The sequence below is a fragment of the Bombus flavifrons genome, chromosome 1 (genome assembly GCF_040668555.2).
Source record: "Bombus flavifrons isolate JBK064 chromosome 1, iyBomFlav1_principal, whole genome shotgun sequence".
Classification (NCBI taxonomy): Eukaryota; Metazoa; Arthropoda; class Insecta; order Hymenoptera; family Apidae; genus Bombus; species Bombus flavifrons.
Genome location: NC_138442.1, coordinates 20715522 through 20736850, shown reverse-complemented (window position 1 = coordinate 20736850; position 21329 = coordinate 20715522). Strand labels below are relative to the sequence as shown.

Sequence of the window (21329 nt, the reverse complement as noted above, 5' to 3'; positions counted from 1 at the left end):
GAGCAACTTTCAAAATGCTAGGTGGTTCGTTGTTTGAAAAAGTGGTTCGTGGAAATAATTTCGAACGTTCCTTCGAGCTTATCGACGACTTCAAATTCTGACAGTGGAAATCATTGGATGCTCGTTCCTTTTATCGATTCGATCGATCGTAATAATTTTTCTCCGCCGTAATTCAGTCGCTTCTTATTCATTCTTTTCTTATTTTGCGAAACGCAAAATATGGCCGTCTCGGACGAGAAAAAATGTAGCGTACTAATCGCAGCCATAACGTTGCGCATCGAGGAGCATAGATCCTCTTCCCGTGCCTTGTTATCTTCCCCCCCATAAAAACCGTTATCGACTAGAACGTAGTTATGATACATTAAAAATTGACACACATTTATGTTATATGTATATTGGGCTTCGCCTTATCGCCTCCCCCTTTTCTCTGCTCTTTTTTTTCTCGCAGAAAATGCACGACAGACAAATCGAATCGTTTCATTTCGGGGACGGTGTTCGATCCTAAAGAGAGAAAAAATTTGCAATATTTTAATAATAATTTCCATAGGCGTCAAGTGAGGACAGAGTAAAACCGATGTTCTCTCTCGGGAGAACGTCGGTGAATTTGCTTATTACAGACGACAATCGTTTAATAGTTTGCATTTCGAACTACTATAGCTTTCGACTTAAGAGTTATACTTGAGACACATAAGAAGTTTGCTTGCGTATTGTAGTTTCGTTGGAAAGTCCTGCACTCTGTGCTCGATGCACACACTTGTACGATTCCTTAGCTATTTTTTTTTTCTTTTATCTAACACGTGAGAAAAAGTTAAACAACGCTGTTGTCATATTTTTTCTTCGTTTTTTGCTTTTTTCTCTTTTTACCTAAGTTATTTAAAGCGAACGTATATTATATCATCGACCGCCAACAGAAGACTTTCACGTCACTTATCGTTATCTATATGAAAAATTCGATAAAATTTACCACGGACTGCTCTTTCCTCAATTAACGAACACACCGTATACACGCTATTACATAGTAACATATCGTTGCGATCTCCATTACCCCGTAAGAATAGTACCGCGTTCGTGTTACGCTAAACAGTAATAATAGCATGTGTAATAATAATATGTAATAATAAGAATAACAATGTATATCATTGTCAATGATACCGTCAACGATCGTAATTAGACGGCTGGACAATTATAATTATAGTTGAAGCTTAAATATGGAAGGACGCGACGGTAAAATTATCTTTGCAAAATAGCACCTTTCCTAGAGACCAGAGATTTCGTATATAAGTATTATCGATACGTTTAATTTCTATAACAAATTTAATTCGGTGAATTACACGTTCGAGTACGAGGACTATAGGTGAGCAAGATGATAAGTAACGTTTCCTACTCTTTGCAAGAGAACAGTTTTAAAAAGAAGTCGGTTTCCATTCTCTTCGAAATGTTTTTATATCATAATATTAAAATATCGCTTGTCTCGATATCTTTCATAAAACTTCACCGACCTATTAGTTCATTTTAAAAAGCTTACATCTTTGAACCTAACTGATTGTTTTCATTCTCAGCTATGGCACGTTAAAATTCTTCCGTTCGACATAAATATGAAAAATGATAAAACGACATGAAAATTAGAAAATCAACAAAGGCACGCTTATCGTGTCTCTCACCTATGATCTTCGCATGAAATTCGTCTAATTACATATAAAGTTGGTTTTCGCTAAATTTACATGTTTCTTTCTTTTCGAATTTTACCTAATCGTTTATCTAATCGTTAATTAATTAATCGTAAGACGTATCGATCTGCAATATGAGAATCTCTTGGCCATCAGGACAGCAGTCTTAATAATCGCTGATTCAAGTACATTTAAATCACGGCGTAAAGGGAAACAAAGGACGAATATCACACCGTGAAAGCATCTACTTCAGTCTTCCTCTATAATCCAGTCTACGACTCTAGCACCATTGCGCAGCTTTAGTTTCGTTCATCAACGTTCTGATCAACGAAGAGACTTTGATAATTAAATCAGCTAATAATAAGATCACGTTAGAATTCAAAGACTAGATTGAATTATCGACGTTCGCATGCAATTCTCTATATAATTCCTACGTACTAAGGGCAAGGTCGATCGTGATTAGCCAGAAGTTGCACATACTCTCCTTAGTTGAGTCTTTTTATTATTATTCGTATACTTCGTATTGTAGTCTATTATCAGGATCGTAGGCATATAATTCGTATAGTGGAGCTAAAAACCGAGTTGCAATCCTTTCAGAATTACTGTTACAACTTCTGACTATTTTCACCGTCGCTAGTCTCGCTTGAAATTCATAATCTCGCGTTGCAAATATTACCGGCAATTTAAAGCTCCTTGTACGTGTAATTTCCTCTATCGTTCACTTTCACCTAAATTTAACTAAATTTCAAAAATAAATCTAAATTAATTCCACGCTTTGCCGATCATCCAATTTCATTAAATTATACATTCCAAGACTATCTATTCTCCTTTTATATACTTTTAAGATAGCATCGACCCTAATAATTTTACAACATCTTCAAAACGATCAAACATGTCGATTTTCCAAGCAGCTCGTACAGCGATGACACGATCTTCGTTGCCAATGTAAAATCTCGTCCGCGATTCTAAAATCTATAAGTCGCAGTATTGACAAAGTTAGGACGTGTAAAACAACGACGAACCGCTCGATCCCCGGCCACAACTTCCACCTTCCTCTTCAAGCTTCTTGCCGCGTCTTGCTTCGCTAGTTCGTGGATTCCGAGTTGGATGACGGCGAGGATTCCGGGCTCTGCACCAGAGGACTGTCCCTTCCGATGACAGTGGGTGTCAACAGCATACCGCGTGGACTGAACGTGTCGCAATATAAATTCTCCTTCTTGTGCACTCGTCTAACGTGGCTACGCAGATTGTCACGGCGTGCACTTCGGTACGCACAGTGTGGACAAAGGTGTGGCTTCTCGCCCGTGTGCATTCGTCGGTGTTGGATGAGCTGATCAAAGATAGAAGATCATTGTTCTCGAGTTTACAAATAGAGAATAGACGAGATAAACGAAGCCGAGTAGGCGTACGAACGATTATAGGAACGAGTAACAAGAGGGAGGACAAATTAAGATCATACGGTGTATTTATGGTAGAAAGTATTTGCATATATCCTTATTTTTCAACGAATCGTTTGTTTTTTTTTTTTAATCAGACTTTAAATTTCATTTTCATACTACATATTTCATAACGCGTTCTGTTAATAAATCGATATATGTACATTTAAGAAAATGTCTCGTCTAATTAATTAATATGCAAATGCTAGTCATTTTTGTAGTCACTGTATATGGAAATATCTTTATGAAATAACGTATAATTCAAAGTATATATGTGAAATATATCGTATAGAATTCTAAAACAAACTGATCCATGTCAATCGATAATGATCGTGCTTTATCTTCTCATAAATGACTTATACATATTAATAAAAGTATAATGTACTCTAATTTACGAACAAATAATTAATATCGTAGAGCGATTCTCTTTGAAACTTTATAGGAATATGTAAATCATGTCGACGTATGATAAACAACTTTACACGCGAAATTATAACGAGCTACAATTAATACAGTACATTTTTCTCGATATTAATATGTATCGAATATTACGTGTAAAAGCACGCTGCAGCCGAGAATTACGATTCTGTTATGTACATTATTATGTTACATTTTACATCGCCACGGCAATAACAGATTGACGTCTTGAATTCGACGTCAACGTGTCTTATTCATCGAAGCTTTTCGTTACTATAATGTAACTGTATATGTACGTTGGTCTTAAATATATTCATGGATGAGTGAAAAGTCGTTGGAAAAACTCGTACGTAGATTCGTACGATATACGTATTTACATAGAACGAAACTCTTGATTTACAGGTGAAAGTAGAGCGTATCCCGAGCGTTCTACGAAATTCAAAAGACTAGCACGCGTATCGTAGAATTTACGGTCGTCCAGGGATTATACGAGCTTTTCACTCGACCAGAATTCCAAACAATCCAAATTCATTGATTACGCTTGTCGTTGTGTCGTTGCTTTGGAATTCTATGCGCGTCGACGTTCCCAATAACGAAGTTTTCTTTTGTGCCGAGGGAAAATATTACCTTTTTTAACTGTACCGTGCGAAAGATGCAAATGTCGCAGCAAAAGTATCGGTCGTCGCGATGCCTTCTCATGTGTCTGCTCAGATCTACTTCCGACGATCTGTCCGCGCCGCACACAGCGCAGCTCACCCTCGTTTCCGGCGCCGTGCCTTTCGCGTGTGCCCTCAAATGCCTCTGGAACGCTTTCTCGATGGTGCACGCGTACGAGCATAACGAGCACCGATACTCCTCCCTTTCATATCTGCACATTCAAAGGTACAATAAGTCGGAACTACTTAGCTCGTCTGAAAGATAAGTTAAACGCAAACAAATTACACGGTGTCTTTTCAATAAATTTCGTTTCGATTCTATACTCGACCTTTTCATATACAGGGTGGTTGGTAATTGGTGGTACAAGCGGAAAGGGGGTGATTCTACGGGATAAAAGAAGTCAAAAATATAGAATAGAAATTTAAAAATTTTTTTAATTAAAAAAATAACGTCAATCGAGACAACGATCTACGGTGAGATCCGTTATAACGAGACGCGATAAAGTGCACGCGTACCGACCGAAAATTCAAAGTCGATTTTCTCGAAAACAAAGCCTCGAACGAAAAATTTGTATTCTATATTTTCGACTTCTTTTTTCGCATAGAATCACCCCTTTTTCGCTTGTACCACCAGTTACCAACCATCCTGTATATATGTACATACACGAAGACCTTCAACTTTATTTTTCACGCGAATCAAATTTTTGTAACTATTAAAAATAAAATAGCATAATTCACCTTAACGACGGCGAAGATTCACGATACAGAGGAAACGATATTATACAAAACTATTTATATCTTGTGCTTGCGGTTCTATAAAACCTTCGTAATTTCATTAGATGTAGCACTTCTGTGATATAATTACACGGATACTTGTAAGAATTATGTAATGTAATAAATATTTCGCTTACAGAAATTGAGATGTATCGGGCATGAATTAAAAGTGCCGCAGCGTTACACACAATATGTTGTTCTCGTTACGAGCCGATAAATTTACGTACAATAGAATGGACGGTTTAAATCGACGTACTTATTGTCTAAAATAATTAGAGAATTTCTCATTTCTGAAATACGTAGCGTCGACTCGTAATATCGTATTCAAACATTTAACGTTACCAATAATATCGTCCTCCCGCATAACATCCTACAGATCCTACGATTCTCTGATTACTTTGAACAATACGAAGAACAACGAGATATAAGTACAGTAATCGAAGCAAGCGCTAAGTACCTATACCTGACGCGTTGCAAAGCCAGTGTACGCTTCTTCCCTGTGGGCGTCATACCCTGTGCCACGTGTGCAGCTACATGAGTCTCCATCTCACATCTGCTGTTCGTGGTGAAGTCACAGCCCGAGGACGGACAACTTTTCGTTTCTCCAGTTTCCGCGCTAGGTACCGGTGGATGACAATCGACGATATGCTTTCGCAGAGCTGGCCTCGTTGGTGCGACCACGTCACAGGAACCACAGGAATAACCGCGATGCGCGTTGCTTACGTTCGGACTGCTACCTCGAGATCTGAAAGCCCATCGTGAATTTCAGTTTCTTTGAATAATAAGGTGAGTGTAAAATAACAAGCGAATAACGAGGTAACGGAAAAGTAGACTTGATATAATTACGAGACTGCGGATCTTTACGCAGCTACAGAAATATACAGGGTACAACGTAATGCGGAGAAATATATAAAATATCCAAAGTAAAATTTCTTTCGTTATATTCGTAATGATTTGAATTTGCAGAAAATATTCGCAGCGTAAAGATAATAATAACGGCAACAGCCAGAGCTACGCCGAGACAGGAACGGTAGAGAATAAAGTATTTGCAGATGAAATTGATAAAGTTGCATGGAAGGGAAATTCAAAGAAATTATTAATTTCTTCCTAAGACTCCATAGAATTTCTAACGATCGGTACAACTTTCTCTTTAAACTTCCACGTGAAATTCTTCGATTAAGTTTGCTATTTCAACGAGAGAAAGCAAAGAAAGGAATAAATCACGGTACAGGAAACTGGTGAAAAAACAAGGTCGCTCCACCCGAGGAGCACTACGGAATTAAAAAGATTCTTTCTTTTTTTTTTTCTTTCTTTTTATTTTTTAAATTTCGTAATCGTTGTTCGCGGATCGGTCGTAACTCAACGCTGGTCAATATCCTTCAAAGCTGTTGATTTACGACGCCATTTATCTTTGAATTTTTGAAATATCAGAAACGCGCTCGCATTGTTGAGCAGGGAGGAAGATTCGCCCTCCGACTGGACAGATTCATTGGTCTCGTTTTATCGATTCCATAGCGTGTTAAATAAAAACCTTGCGCTCAACATCTCTTTGCCTCGATGCGCATACATACATACAATACATATATATATATATATATATATATATATAATTTCGTTTCCCGGTCTCTCTTCCATCGTCTTATCCGACCTGAACCGTGGTAGGGAAGAATTTAAATGCTCGACTCGCATTAGGCGAGACGAGTTAAGCACGTTACGGTGTGAAGTGTAAGACGAGCTGAAGTTTGGCAAAAGTGGCTGATAACCAAAAGAACGCATACTTCTCGGTGTAAGACGAATGCTCGCTCTCGGAGTCGCTGTCAGACGGAATGTTCGGGATTTCCGTAGCTTCGAGAGCCGCGGTCGCTGCTGAGAGTCTTCCAAGCATGGCGGTATAAGCGCCGAGGACCCAGCCATTAAGAACCGGTGTAACCGTTCCATCCTGTTACGAAAGCAAATCTCTCCTTTACTTTTGTTCAGTCACGTAACCACTCGCTAAATATATGTAATAACGTTGTAACGTAATAACGTAATGCTTTGGATAAAGATTCGAACAATAAGAGAAGAGTGGTTGTAGAAAACACTGCGAGCGCCAAAATCCAGAAACTTTGATCTTCTTGTTGGCAAATGCTTTACGCGTCAACCAGAGTGCTGTAGTGTATAGTAGCGATAATGAAAAACTAAATAATTTATCGATAACGCTAGAAGATGATGTCACACTATCGCTTTCATTGAGAGAAATACAAGTATCGATAGATTAATTATTAATTGTTGTTAGTTGTTGATTAATTATTTCTGTTGAGATACGTGTAATTTTCTGTGCTGGACTGGGTTGAATGCGTAGTGGAGATACTTGTATGTGAATGTCGGTGTGTGGAGGTATGTGTGTGCGCAGCGTCTTGAAAACAGATGAGTGTAAACTAGTCAGTCGGGTATGGAAGAAAGTGCTGAGACGAGTGCAAGTATGTATCGATGAATATATAAGGAATCGTCCATGAAATAAATATATTACTATTTTAATATGAATCCTCAGTGTAAATGTAGTGTTCCTATAACATTATTTCGGCTTCAAAGATCCACAATTCTCAACAATTTCTTTGCTTTTGAGCAAACGTCGAGTGTTCTCTACGTCTACGAGCTGGCACATACAGGTTTTTCCACGGACACGCTTTTCTTTTTCGTACATTTCGACTGTATTAACGCGTAAGGTATTAATCGGCTACCAACACCGAATCGGTGGCATTGGATCATAGACAATCTACAAGAATTTCATTTACTCCGTTCTCAAATTCTTTAATTCGTGTTTTGTATTTTATGCGTCCAACATCATCGACGATATCGATGCTATAAAATACAGAACGCGCGTAATGTACACATATACGTACACGTAAAATATCAGAGACTATGTTTGATGTAAAATATATATGTAAAACACAGAATATACAGGGTGGTTGGAAACTAGTGGTACAAGCGGAAAGGGGGTGATTCTACGCGAAAAAAGAAGTCGAAAATATAGAATAACAATTTTTTTTTTTAATTTTTCCATCGAAACAACGATCTACAGTGAGATCCGTTATAACGAGACGCGATAAAGTGCACGCGTACCGAGCGACGATTCAAAGTCGATTTTCTCGAAAACAAAGTCTCAAACGAAAAATTTTTATTCTATATTTTCGACTTCTTTTTTCGTGTAGAATCACCCTCTTTCCGCTTGTACCACCAGTTACCAATCACCCTCTATAATACACGAAATATGTATGTATATAGAAATGAAAATTCGATATTGTAAATGTAAGTAACTCGACTGAGATTTAATTCGGTTTTGGGTAAATTAAAAAGGGCAGTTTGTACGTAGTATTTCTCAGATACGTATTTTTAAATAGACAAACCTTGTCGAAAGTCAGATAGGACATGGGATCGAGCAGCTTCGTGGATAAATTATTGTTGGCCGAACGATGCGAGCTGTTCGTACTTCCGGTGTCGCTTTCGTCTCCAGCGTCTTCGTTGTCGTCATTTTCTTTCGGTACGCTAGTCTACAGGATCAAACAGAATCTTTATGTATTTGGCGTTATTTAGAAACGAAACAACAGCCGCGTGTTTCTAGCGCAAACTTTGTCTGTACCTTTGCAAAGTTTTCTGATTTTATGCTAACGATCCAAGTAGCTTAATCAACAGCTACGGAGTAACGGAAAGTCTTAGCGTTCGGAATAACAGAATAGCGAGAAGTCTTAGTGCTCGTGATAACGGTAATTGCAATGTTCGCGAAAATTGGAACGTGTTTCGAAGGAAAATGAAATTACACGAGAGGCTGCTTAGCGAAAATACACAACGAAGGGACAAGATTTCATTTCTCAAAGGAAAAACATAGTTTGTCTGAAGAGAAATTGGAATCTTTTGTTCGCGGTGTATTTCAAGTACCTGAACCACTAATAGGTCCTCTCTGCAAATTTAATGGCCTGACATCGAATCTAATTTGAAGCTTTGGAACAGAATAGAGAACAGAATTAGATTATATTGCTCTTTCCTTTGCTTACCTACGTGCCTAATAATATTCCTAATCCTAAAACGTTACGAATCGTTCACCCGAAATATGTCTTAAGGTATTATACAGGGTGGTTGGTAACTGGTGGTACAAGCGGAAAGAGGGTGATTCTACGCGAAAAAAGAAGTCGAAAATATAAAATAAAAATTTTTCGTTTGAGGCTTTGTTTTCGAGAAAATCGACTTTGAATTTTCGCTCGGTACGCGCGCGGTACGTTATAACGGATCTCACTGTAGATCGTTGCCTCGATGGAAAAATTAAAAAAAGAATTGTTATTCTATATTTTCGACTTCTTTTTTCGCGTAGAATCACCTCCTTTCCGCTTGTACCACCAGTTATCAACCACCCTGTATAAACTCACAATACGTCAAAAGGATAGAAAAATTCCATGGGATATTATATCCATACGTAAACATATTTTTCCAATTTGCTCCGAATCTCAGCTATTTACCAGTCTGTAATATCCACAATTATATGCAACTATGGTTCTGAACCGTCATACGTTGCATCCAAATTCCAAACAACAAGTATAAATCTTCGCCATTTACCTACCTATCTGATAACGCAAATCTTTCCTATCTACTTACGATATTGCAAATTCTATCTATTTGTGGCGGCACTCGACCACGGAACTTTCCAACGGCTTCGCGACACAAAGCGCTATACCTTCAAAGCGTAAGGCCTAAGGTACCACCGATATCCCTACGGTTCTTTCGCCGAATATTCGGAAGAATGCATACGCGGCAACCGTCGCGGACTTCTAATAAACGCACGCGTAGTGAGGATATCGAGGGGCAACGAAGAAAAGAATTCGTTTGGTTTCGAACAAAAGATTCATTGTACCCCGAGCTGCGAAGTGCGAAAGGTTCAGCGTCATAGCGAAGCAAACACAATTCGAGATACGTGATTATTAACACTTGATTGTTAATCATTGATTGTTGATTGTTGATCGTAAATTGTTGACTGTTGAATAGTTTAATAAAACTTTCTTGTTGAACATCAGGAGAATTTCTTGCGGATACCTTCACCAACCACCTTATATTATTCTAAACGTTACTTGAGATTTCGAAGCCCTACACGCATCATATCTGCCGTACAACCAAATTTCAACAAAATATAATCCATCGATTATCGTTGAACGAATACAGCTATATATATCAATACCTGTTTATAGTATTGTAGTATCAAGGACGAGGAGCCTGTAGGGGGTGTCGGGCGAATTATAAACGAGGGGTTGCGGAACATGTGCGTGGTGGGGCTATGACAAAAGACACGAGACTAAGACAAAAGACAAGAGGTTGCTAAGGGACAAAAACGAATTAACAGTCAGTGTGAGTTGAGAAGCCAGAGAGTGTGCCAGAGAGTATTGTTAGTGTCACACGCTCAAGAAGGCCACCCGCTCAGAAACAGTAATTAGGATAGGCTAAACATCCTGCATGCCACAGTCATCGAAACAATGACCAAATAGTAACGGAATAGGCGCCTCTGATATACACATCCTTGCTGCATACCCTCGATATTCTTAAGGACCCACCATAAGTCTTTGCATTTTCATGGTTAAGGTCCTTCAGACCAAAAACAAGCATCTTCTATTTCGAGTGTTCTTTACATTTTTGTCTACTACCGGAAGATATGGGAAAGTTAGTTTTCTCATTTTCGGTATCTTCCGTTAGCAACTTTCTCTCAAGAGCGGTTAGTACCCTTCCTCACCCAGCAACTTAGAAAATGAGCCAATTGACAGCGAAGTCTATTTCCCTCACTCTCCTAATGAAAACTTGCCCTTAACAGATCAGCTCTTTTCGTGTCCTTAGACCCACCCATCACTAGCCACAACATCGTCACTAAACTTTACTGATTTTCCATCTTTCGAACAGTTAACGTCTCTTTACCGGGTTTCTATCCTTAGATCAGTCGCCTACTTAATTTATACAAAGTTGTTAGAGTAAAGCGTAATTTATACGTGTCAATTCAGTGTATACTCAATTGTGACTATTAAGTGCATAATAAAGTGTAATAAAAAGAAAGTTAATAGTTGTATTTCGGCTCAACCTTCTTGCTTCTTTATAATCTGAGTTGTGACTTGAGATTTTATGTGACACACCAGACGACAACCCCTCCAGAGGGACTAAATCTCAGTATTAAAACCCTCCAAAATAAGCGCTCGCCCCAGGTGTCTTGTAACACTTTGAATCATTCTGTTGTAACACTTTGAACCGTCACTCTGTTGGATTCGCATAATAAATTCTATTATCATATACAAAGTTCAATTTCTTCACCTTATTCGTCAAACGTTCGAACTATGACGCGAGATCACCGGCGGTTGGTTTCTTCATTTCTTGTGTCTCCTACGTGACATTAGCATTGTCGAGAGAGCGTTGGATCCGCGGCGACGAGAGTTGCAAATTAACTATCTAGTTGTCTTAATTGTATTTTCGACCAATCGCGGGGAGACGCAATCGCGAGGAAACACGTCAACGGGAGTCGTAAATTCCCGTTACGATTATAATAATCGACACCACGAGTTGATCGATCCCCTGATCTCCGTTAAGATAATAGGGCAGGTTAAGATAGTATAACACTGTGATTCACAGGGTTATAAGGTTTTCATTTCCAACACTTAAGTTACACCGTTTCCAACACGTATGAGATACACTGTTGAGTATGTATACGTTGAGTAAATGATTTAAGGAGAGTAACCCGTTAATGACTTGTTGACTTTTCTAGCGTTGTAGAAGAAGTAAGTTACAGTGACGATGCTGTGTCGGAGGAAAGCTAGCGATGGGTGTGTCTAGCGCACGGGACCATCGGACTTGTTCATGACATTTTTGGTCAGGAAAGTGAGGGCAGTATACATTGCTTCTGATTGGATAAACGAAGGTTGGTGGACTAGGAAGGGTCTTAGCCGCCCTCGATAGAAAGTTGCTAGTGGGAAGCATCGTACGTGAGAAAAACTAACTTTCCCTTGTCAAGCCGTAGTAGACAATAGTCTTTAGAAAATAATTTGGAAAAACGATATTTGTTCGGTCTGAAGGACCTTAGCTAGCAAATTCCTTAGATTTACGATGGGTCCTTAAGACTATCGAGGGTACGCAGTAAGGATGACCGGACATCTGGCTCCCGTCTGGCCAGCGGTGTGTGGCCTGGTCTAGGTAGAATGTCGCCCGACGTAACATTAATTATAATTCGTTATTGTGATTAGTTCGCGTTAAACAACCATCGTTTCATGTTTAATCGACATCTGTTTAATCCATTTATTGTAAATAAACTAATTGTAATATAAGATCCTACAGTATTACAACTTACGTCCATCGTTCCGAACCTCCTACGATACGACACCTACCGCGTACCGAACTTTCGAAGAAACATAAATGTTAAATTATAATCCCACTCGAAGATCCTCGATGGATGCACCTTGGTACGTTACCAACGAAACAATACATCGCGATCTTAAGATACCTACAGTTAGAGAAGAAATATCGAAGTTCAGATATAACATAAGAGTCAACAACAACCAAAACCCATTAGTTACCCAATTACTTGACACGACGGGTCAGATCCGCAGACTAAGAAGACATTACCCTTTAGATTGAAGCATTAGATTCAACTAGAACCAAACGTACTATAAACTCTTATAATCCAAGTTACGGTACCACGCCAAAATAATTTACTTATAATTCTTGTCGAAGTGGTCACCACTTCTACTAAGAAAACACTACATTTGGTCTTTTTACTTTTCTCAAGCACCGAAGCCATGGACAGCGTACAGACGATCGACTGGGACGAAGGCAGACCATAGACAGTAGACAGGTGACGATGGCTTCGGAGCTTTCAGTTATAGGTTAACACTGCTAGCGTGTGGATCGGGACCAGCTCAAATTATATTCCTACTTGTACTCACACTTCTGTATTAAAATATACAGGGTGGTTGGTAACTGGCGGTACAAGCGGAAAGGGGGTGATTCTACGCGAAAAAAGAAGTCGAAAATATAGAATAAAAAATGTTGTTTTCTTAATTTTTCCATCGAGACAACGATCCGTTATAACGAGACGTGATAAAGTGCACGCGTACCGAGCGAAGGTTCAAAGTCGATTTTCTCGAAAACAAAGCCTCAAACGAAAAATTGTTATTCTATATTTTCGACTTCTTTTTTCGCGTAGAATCACCCCCTTTCCGCTTGTACCACCAGTTACCAACCACCCTGTATTTTCTACTTTACAATTTATCCACGCGTTTCTCTGTTTATACATCCAACAACCTCAACAATTCTCAATGAGAATTGATTGTAAAAAGTCTACCAAATAAAAAGAAAGAATTATAATCCTAAATTATACCTGATTATCGTTTTCGTCGGCTCGATCGGTGTTCCCTTCGTCGTCGTCCTGTTTCTCTTCCTTCTCCTCGTTCTCCTCCGCGACTCGTTCGCCGTCCCTTTTCGTCACCAATTCCATAGGTCCGTACGGCGGCCCGGCAGAGGTCAACGGTAACGGCACCATGTCCGGTCGGTGGAGTCCGCTCAGGGCGAACGCGGCCCTCGGCAGCAACTGTGTCGCGCTTGATGGTAGAATCGGGTGCCTTCGGGCGAGACGCGGGTCACCCCAAAGTTCACCCGCGGCGTGAAAACTCCAGATCCCATATTCCATCTGCAAGCACCGATTATTAACGCGTTAACCGGTGCGACCGATCTCTCCAGGACCTTGGTATTTATCGCCACGAGACAAATAGATCCACTGATCCTCGATCATTTTATTCGACGTTAAGTGGTAGCAACCGCGTGGCGAAGGAACAGCGGACTCGCGAAAGCATTCCAACACTCGTCACAGAAATCTATTTATCGATGTATGGCACGCGCGTTATACGAACATTTTCATTGGACGACGTTGGTTCACGAAGATCGCCACTGTGATAATAAAATATCGAAAGAAATCGGGGAACGTGGGTAGAAGTTGCAAGACGATTGTTGCAAACGTACGCTTGGCGAACACGTAGCACGCAAACAGTGGTTTTAATTAAACTCGTTAATTAACTAACGCTAAAGATAGACTCGCTAAATAACGTGGCTTATCGATATGACGAACATTGAACTAAACTCCAGCATCGTGGTATTTGTACTATTCTTACGAAGCGTGTATTTCCATTAAATATCTTTCTATAGTGTGTTTTTATAAATATCTCCTCTGTTCTCTTATGTTTCTAAATTTCTATCAAATTTGATTTATCGAAACGTAATCCCGATCGTCGCGTCTCGTTACGGAGCTAATGAGATTCCGAAATCTTTTACACGCGTAAGAAGCTTGTAAAAGTATTGCGATACTTTCGCGAGCCGCTTCGTACGCCCCGTATCGCAGCGTACTTGTTAACCAGATCAACGAACACTTGGCCACGGTATCCTACTTTTGCCCCGCACTCTCTTCGGTATCGTGATACCAAATCGAGGTACAAAAGATCTTAAATAACACCACGAATCGGTTGATTCGATCACGGTGGATAGACTATTTTGAAACTTCCGCCGATAGTTGATTAAGGGGAGTTTGAAATAGACACGGTTAATGGAAAAGACGATATTCATTTTTGTTTGCTTTCCACTACCTATGCTCCTGTCTATGCAACGTTCTCGCTAGTCGAAATCAGAGCCGGCTGAACGATAGATGACATTACCTGAAATAGAACGTTCTTGAATAAAATATAAAGTCTCGCGATGGCTCGATAGTTTAGGCATCGTTTGAAAGACTACGAGAAGCTTTTAAAGAGCAGAGAACAGAGAAATATCCCAAGGACGAAATTTATTTGAACTCGTCGGAACAATCGACCCTATAAATTTCTCGGTTAACTAAATCTCCATGTATAAATCGTGGTGATTAGAAATGGAAAAGCAGAGGCAAGCGATGCCACTGCAGAGGCGATTTTTGAAATTTGTCTCGAAATTTCCTATTGTTTGTACGTCATCTTCTTGTAATGGACGAACTCAAGGACGTAAGTAATTTGTTTTCTGAGAATCGAATATTAATGACGCGCTTACGCAGGTGAGAGATTGAGGTAAAAGACGGAGTTGATCGATTTAACTTCGAGAGGCTCGCGTACTAATAGAAATTTACAGCCAAAGTACTCGACTGCTTACGAGTAGAACATTTTTCATGTACGCGTTCTACGTATCGCGTGTAACGTTTTGAAATTTCATTGTTTCTCTAACGAGATAAGACTGTCAAGATTACGTCGCTGGCCCTCGAAACGAATCCGGAAGATATTTATTGTGAACGTATATTTAATAAAAAAGAATGTATAGTATGCATTGTGAATGCCACCTTAAAGATATACAGGGTGGTTGGTAACTGGTGGTACAAGCGGGAAGGGGGTGATTCTACGCGAAAAAAGAAGTCGAAAATATAGAATACAAATTTTTTTTTTTTTAATTTTTCCATCGAAACAACGATCTACAGTGAGATCCGTTATAACGTACCGCACGCGTACCGAGCGAAAATTCAAAGTCGATTTTCTCGAAAACAAAGCCTCAAAGGAAAAATTTTTATTCTATATTTTCGACTCATTTTTTCGCGTAGAATCACCCCCTTTCCGCTTGTACCACCAGTTACCAACCACCCTGTATAATAAATGTGGAAGATAGTGGAGAATTGTTAACGCAATGGATGGAATCGATTAATTGAAACATACCAAATATCCTACAGCTGCTACGTAAAATTTTAGATTCGTCTGAAACGTTATCGCGCGAGAGAAATTTGAAAAACTTTCGTATTACGTATAGACTCAACAAACTCGTAAAAGATTTTTGGAAACGAGTTACTCGAATAATTTCGCCGGCTGACGTACACGTTTGATCGATCCGATGTATTGTGTTGGCAACTAAGTGATTGCGGATTTTGTCAATACCATTTAATGCCAAAACCCGCAATCACTTAGTTGCCAACCGAGAATATCTACCAGAAGACAGTTTATCGAAATACTCTTCCAGCGTAATTATAACGTAAGAAATTCGCGAAAGACAAGTAAAAGAGAACCGTGTGACGGAGAAGAACGAAAGCAAACGGGGAGAGAAATAGAGATAACACAGGAAGATATTGATAGCCGATGGGAACAACTCGAAGCTACGCACAATGGTATCGTAATTATCGCGCGCATATTAATACGTTTGCTTTCGCGTGTCGTGCCTTCGACGTGATACTTAATAAATTAACGAAGATAATATTCATCCGCGGAGGGAACGAGCTTTTGAACGAATCGGGACAAAGTGGGGTGTGGGGATTACGATAAATTTTCGTAATGAGATACGCGGAAACGCTTGCAATTTCAGAATTCGTCTGTGAAACGGGACAAGGATCAAAGTTAAAGATGAAATTGCGTTCGACCGTGCGCAACGTGAAAATTCTGCTGAAAAAAATATGAAAAATTACCAAACGAAAACGGAAGATCCTGCCGGTTTGAAACCGTTGCTATATATTCCTTTGATTTCGTTTACGATTAATCGTCAAGCGGAATTGTTTATCGCGCGATGTTTAACTTACTGTTTATCCGCGTAGTCCGTCTTTAATTTTTATCTGAAAATGTTTGAAAAAAAAAAGAAAACGAAAGAACGACGGAGGAAAAGAGAAGAAAAAGTAAACGGAACGAACTCGAGCATAGGAGTTTGAATGAGGTAGTCTGAAGCGCGCCACTTAATTGCAGCGCATTTTGTAATGTTTAATAAATAGATCCGGCGATGGACGAGTTCAAAACTCATTATTTGCGAAAGTTGGTGCACGCGTTCGTCGCTACGCGGAAACTGTGCAGGGGAAACAGTAATCATTTTAATGACCGTTCCGGTTAAAAAATTTCCAAAACAACCGGCGGACTTCTGATTACGTCGGTGCTTCGTCTATCCCCTCTCGTCGTTCGTCCATCGAGCGAATTCGCGTAAAAATAACGCGACAAATATCTCCGTTAATAAGTCGATCGATCGGCTCCTCTCTCGCACTCGGATATGCCAGCAAGACAATTTTACACGTTCGAATTAATAATTGCTCGCTGACATAACATAACATAACGAAACACGGAACGTGTAATGGGGGGTGAATGGTATTTTGAAAATTCGAGAAGGAAGGGAGAATTAAAGAAATAACGTGAAAATATCCTTTGGAGATGGGGTTATTTGTTAAACAATTTATCGATTCGCCGTGCGCACGTCAGGCTGCTTCGACGAACGTAACGAACGTAGCGAAACGAGGAAATATATTATTTGTCGCCGTCATTTGCGGTATTCTGCGCATTATCTCATAAATCAAGTAGTAATAATGCAAACAAATATTTTATTCAGTTAACATCTATTGAATTTCCGCTTCTTTTCACGGATAATGTTTCCAGAATAATTTTCCAACCGGAATCGCGTCATACGACTGACATAAATACGAATTTCGCGACAAAAGAGGAGAATTAAAAAGTTGTATTGTTATTCGAAACGATCGTACGCGAGATTCTTGAATAGTTAACGCGATAGTATTGTAGGCTTTTCCGACGTAATTTGGTGGAACGAGCGCGTTAGTTTGCAGCGTAAAATGACGGCACCATGATGGTCCACGTGAAATTGGTCGGATTTAAAAGCAAAGAGAATCTCGACGAATAAACTGGAAAACGTGGTAAAGAATAATAATAATAATTATTATTATTATTTCGGTTAACAAATTTTTGCCGCGGAGAGTATTTAATAAAGACGCGAGACGAATTAAGCAAATAAATTCGAGTCGAAAGCTGTTTCATCGGAAATATTCGAAGAATTTGTTTGGAAAAATATTTGGCTCGGCGAAGGAAAGCTAATGTAAAGTACAATACTGCGATCTTGAGTATCGCGACATTAAGTCGTGGAAATCGGTGTAACTTCTCTGAACGGTAGATCTACACTGCGCGTACCGAACGACTGAAATTGTGTTTCAGTTAGAAAAAGAAGTCTCTTACGATCGGCTTCCCTGATCTACGCTACCATTTACATAATAGAAAAACAAAACGAGAAGCTCGAAGATAAAACTTTGTTAAATAGCAACTAAACTGGAACAAAATCCTAGCGAGAAACATCGAGACATCGGGACGCTAAGTAAAAATCGTTAATATCAAAAATCAAGAACATCGCTATCGTTTCTAACGTTAATGTCAATTGCTAATATCGATCGTGTCATAAAAATAATACACATCATGCAAATGTAACTTTTAGCATAACAGCGATCTTACACTAATAACAAGAAGAAAAGGAAAAGGAAAAACGAGAAACAAAAAAGAAGAAACAACATATAGCAATAATAATAATAATAAGACGAAGAAGAAGAAGAAGAAGAAACAATTCTCCAAACGAACGAGAAAAGACGATTTGCTGAGTCTCGAGCAAACAAGCTGATTAAACTGACAAGGAAACGAATGAACATCCTGGAAGCTACGTGTGTATATACCGAATATCCAACATCGAGCAACGAGTAGAAACAAAAATTTGAAAAAAGATCAACCAATGAACCATAATGAAAGATTCCTTCTTACGGATGCCCGTCCGGTGGCCTACCGCGATTCAGGCCGATCGTCATTACGGTAAATCATTGCCTGGGCACGCTTCACCCCGAGCTTTTCTATTACTATGTGTATGAAGAAGCACAGCCGATCCTTGGAGGTTTACCGGTCGACCGGAAGTTACGCAGTACCGGCGGTACACGAGTGTAACGTGCACGCGGACTCTCCCTCACGAGGCACGGACGGGGTACGGAGAAATACGTCCGGATACGTGCTGCCGCAGAACGAACTCGCGAGATTCCTGACCATTGGACCGACCCTCGTGCATGCATACTTTAGCATAACGTTCTCTATACAATATCCAGAAAGAGGGACGAGGGAGGGAACGAGAGGGAAAGAGAACGGGAGTGGGACGAAGGGAGAAGCCAAAGAGATAGAGAGAGACATACGTACAGAGCTACCCCGATCTCCCTCCCCCTGCCTCTCTTCTTCGTCGTCCTACCTCTCGTTGACCCCTTCCCATTGCCCTCGCGAATCGATTTGTTATTGTTTTTGTGTCTGCGGTCGTCGCGGCGAGCGGAGCGAGCGGGATGTATATCGGTGGGTGGCAAGCCCGGCGACCAACGCCAAGTGGGTGGGAAGGGAGGGCGGGGGCAGAGTCGGTGTGGGTGCCAGTCGCGCTCTCGCTGCTTCAAAGCGATGCTTTTCGGCCCGACAGAGAGGCGACCAGGAAGGGCGAAACGTGCGCGCGGGGGTGGCTGCTACCAGCCTGGACAGCGGGGAAAGGGAAGGCCGCGGTAAGAGAGCACTTTCGAAGCTCGAAAGAGATGGACGAATAGATACACGCAGCTGACCAGTGGTGTAGCTCGAGTACGTGCTCCGTTTTCCATTCCCTTTGGCCAACTCTTTTACGTATGGTAGTAGTATACCAGGGAATACGACCATGTACCTCGAATCGTCGAATAAACAGATACCAGATACGCGAATAGTATATCGTGTAGCTTTTCTCTTTTAGATGTACAGCTATTATCTGGTCCTTTTTTCTATATATATCGGTTACGAATGAATGTCACATCGGCTGATATCGGCTGTCTCGCCAAGATGTATCTTACGACGAATGGAAACGATTCTCTTGCAGCAAAGAGAGAAATCTCGCAGCTGGCTACGCCACTGGTTCTACCAACTGAAAAGAGTGAGAGAAAATGGGTGGGCAAGGATGGAAGCTGGCACAGTGATGAGAGAGCAGGAGGGGAGGGGGAGCAAATACGGGGAGAAGGTGGGTGGACGGAAGAAACGACAGGGCGAGAGGGAGGAACCGCGAGGGTTAAGCAGAGAGGGGGTTAATGCTGGTTCTCGCGGAGCAGAGGGAGACAGCAGGGGGAGGGAAATGGATCGGATTGCGTGGTCGGCACGAGGCTGGTTAGTATGAGTGCAACGGGATAAAAGAGAGAGCAAAAGTAAGAGGGCAAGAGATAGAGATGCGGTTAGGGATGGAAGCGCGCGTGTGTAGGTGGAAAAGAGCAGACGAGAGGAGTGCCAAGAAGGCTTACGTCGGAGTGAGAGAAGGATACGTGAGAGAGAGTGAGAAAGTTTCGAGGTAAGACTTCGAGGGATACGAGCTTGACTTGACAGGTGACAACCGATCGGACCACTGACGTCACAGATCACTCGCTCGGTCGTGTACGCTACACGCACAAACACGATTTATCGCAGCACACATACACGCACATAGGAGAGAGAGAAAACGAGAGAGCGCGCGCGCGTGCGACGTGTCGTGCATCACGCCGTGTTACTTCCGTTCCGTGCACAGAGTACGTCATACGTAAGCTTTCCACGCCGCGAGAAAAAAAGTACCGCGCGCGAGAGGGAGAGAGAGAGAGAGAGAGAAAAAAAAGAAAGAGAGAGAGAGAGAGAGAGAGAAAGAAAAAAACTGGCATGGGATAGACAGAGACAGATGGGAAACTAAAAAAAAAATAACGGTGCGATAAAGATAGGGGTGAAACGGAACGAGGGAAAAAAGAAGGAGGTAAAGGGAGACGAAATTTTTCACCGGAAGTAAGTAGTAAGTATTTACGATGCTAACCGGCCGATAGCCCCGCGCGACGCCTCTATCTGGTTACCATTACACTCGGATGTATGAAATGCGCCAGCAGCATACACCATCCCCCCACAATAGCCCTATTTATGATTGGGCAAAATTGCTTTCCATGCGCAGAATAAAATCGCGCGCGGGCGAGGAAAAATCCGCGGGGGTTGGATGCACGCGAGTTACGCGACCTGCGCCGCGCTCCTTCCATCGCGATGTCTTCGAATTCTTCAACGAGGACGTCTCGCTACTGTATACGAGTCCCTTCGATTGATCATTCACGCGTGAATGATCTTTGTTCTTTTGATTTTCTTTATGACATCGACTCGCAAAATTTGGGAAAAATTAAATATGGCGAGAGGTCGCGGTCATGCGTACTTACACGCGCCTCCAGCCCCATCTTCTAGCTCGCCAATCAGCGAATGTGAGCTGATTTCAAAGAAATTCCGTCTGCAGCGCTATCCTCGTTTAAGGGTGCATCGTGTATCGAGAAATTTTATAAAGATAGGTACCCTTAATTACGCCGGAAAGAATTGTAGTTTTTCTTCCCGTGTTACCCCATCATCTCCTTCGTGCTTCATGTAGATCAAATACAATCGACGTTGTAGCGTAATTATAGTGATGTTAATTCAATTATTTTTATTAATTTCCAAAGTATGGCGACATTTGCTTCAATTATCATATATATATATATATATGTATATACAGTAATATTCTTCAGAAAGTGAAATCATCGAGTTTCTGTAAAAAATTGATGAATATTTTTATTTTCTTTGCAT

At 40.7% G+C, this 21329-nt stretch overlaps 1 protein-coding gene across 5 annotated transcripts; it reads right to left on the bottom strand.

Moving 5' to 3' along the window:
* Positions 1 to 47: 47 nt before the first annotated feature.
* LOC138183017 (zinc finger and BTB domain-containing protein 24) lies at positions 48 to 20965 on the bottom strand. 5 transcript variants are annotated; one of them, XM_069119567.1, is made up of 7 exons: positions 20933 to 20965; positions 13322 to 13630; positions 8337 to 8480; positions 6729 to 6889; positions 5408 to 5695; positions 4148 to 4388; positions 48 to 2997 (listed from the first exon to the last, which is right to left on the bottom strand). In XM_069119567.1, the coding sequence occupies exons 1-7, from the start codon at positions 20948 to 20950 to the stop codon at positions 2752 to 2754; spliced, it is 1407 nt and encodes a 468-aa protein (XP_068975668.1). In that variant the 5' UTR covers positions 20951 to 20965; the 3' UTR covers positions 48 to 2751. The 5 variants fall into 5 exon arrangements, with proteins under 5 accessions (XP_068975668.1, XP_068975746.1, XP_068975824.1 ...); XM_069119645.1 differs by having other exon boundaries at positions 5414 to 5695; XM_069119723.1 differs by lacking the exon at positions 20933 to 20965 and adding an exon at positions 20548 to 20610.
* Positions 20966 to 21329: the final 364 nt, after the last annotated feature.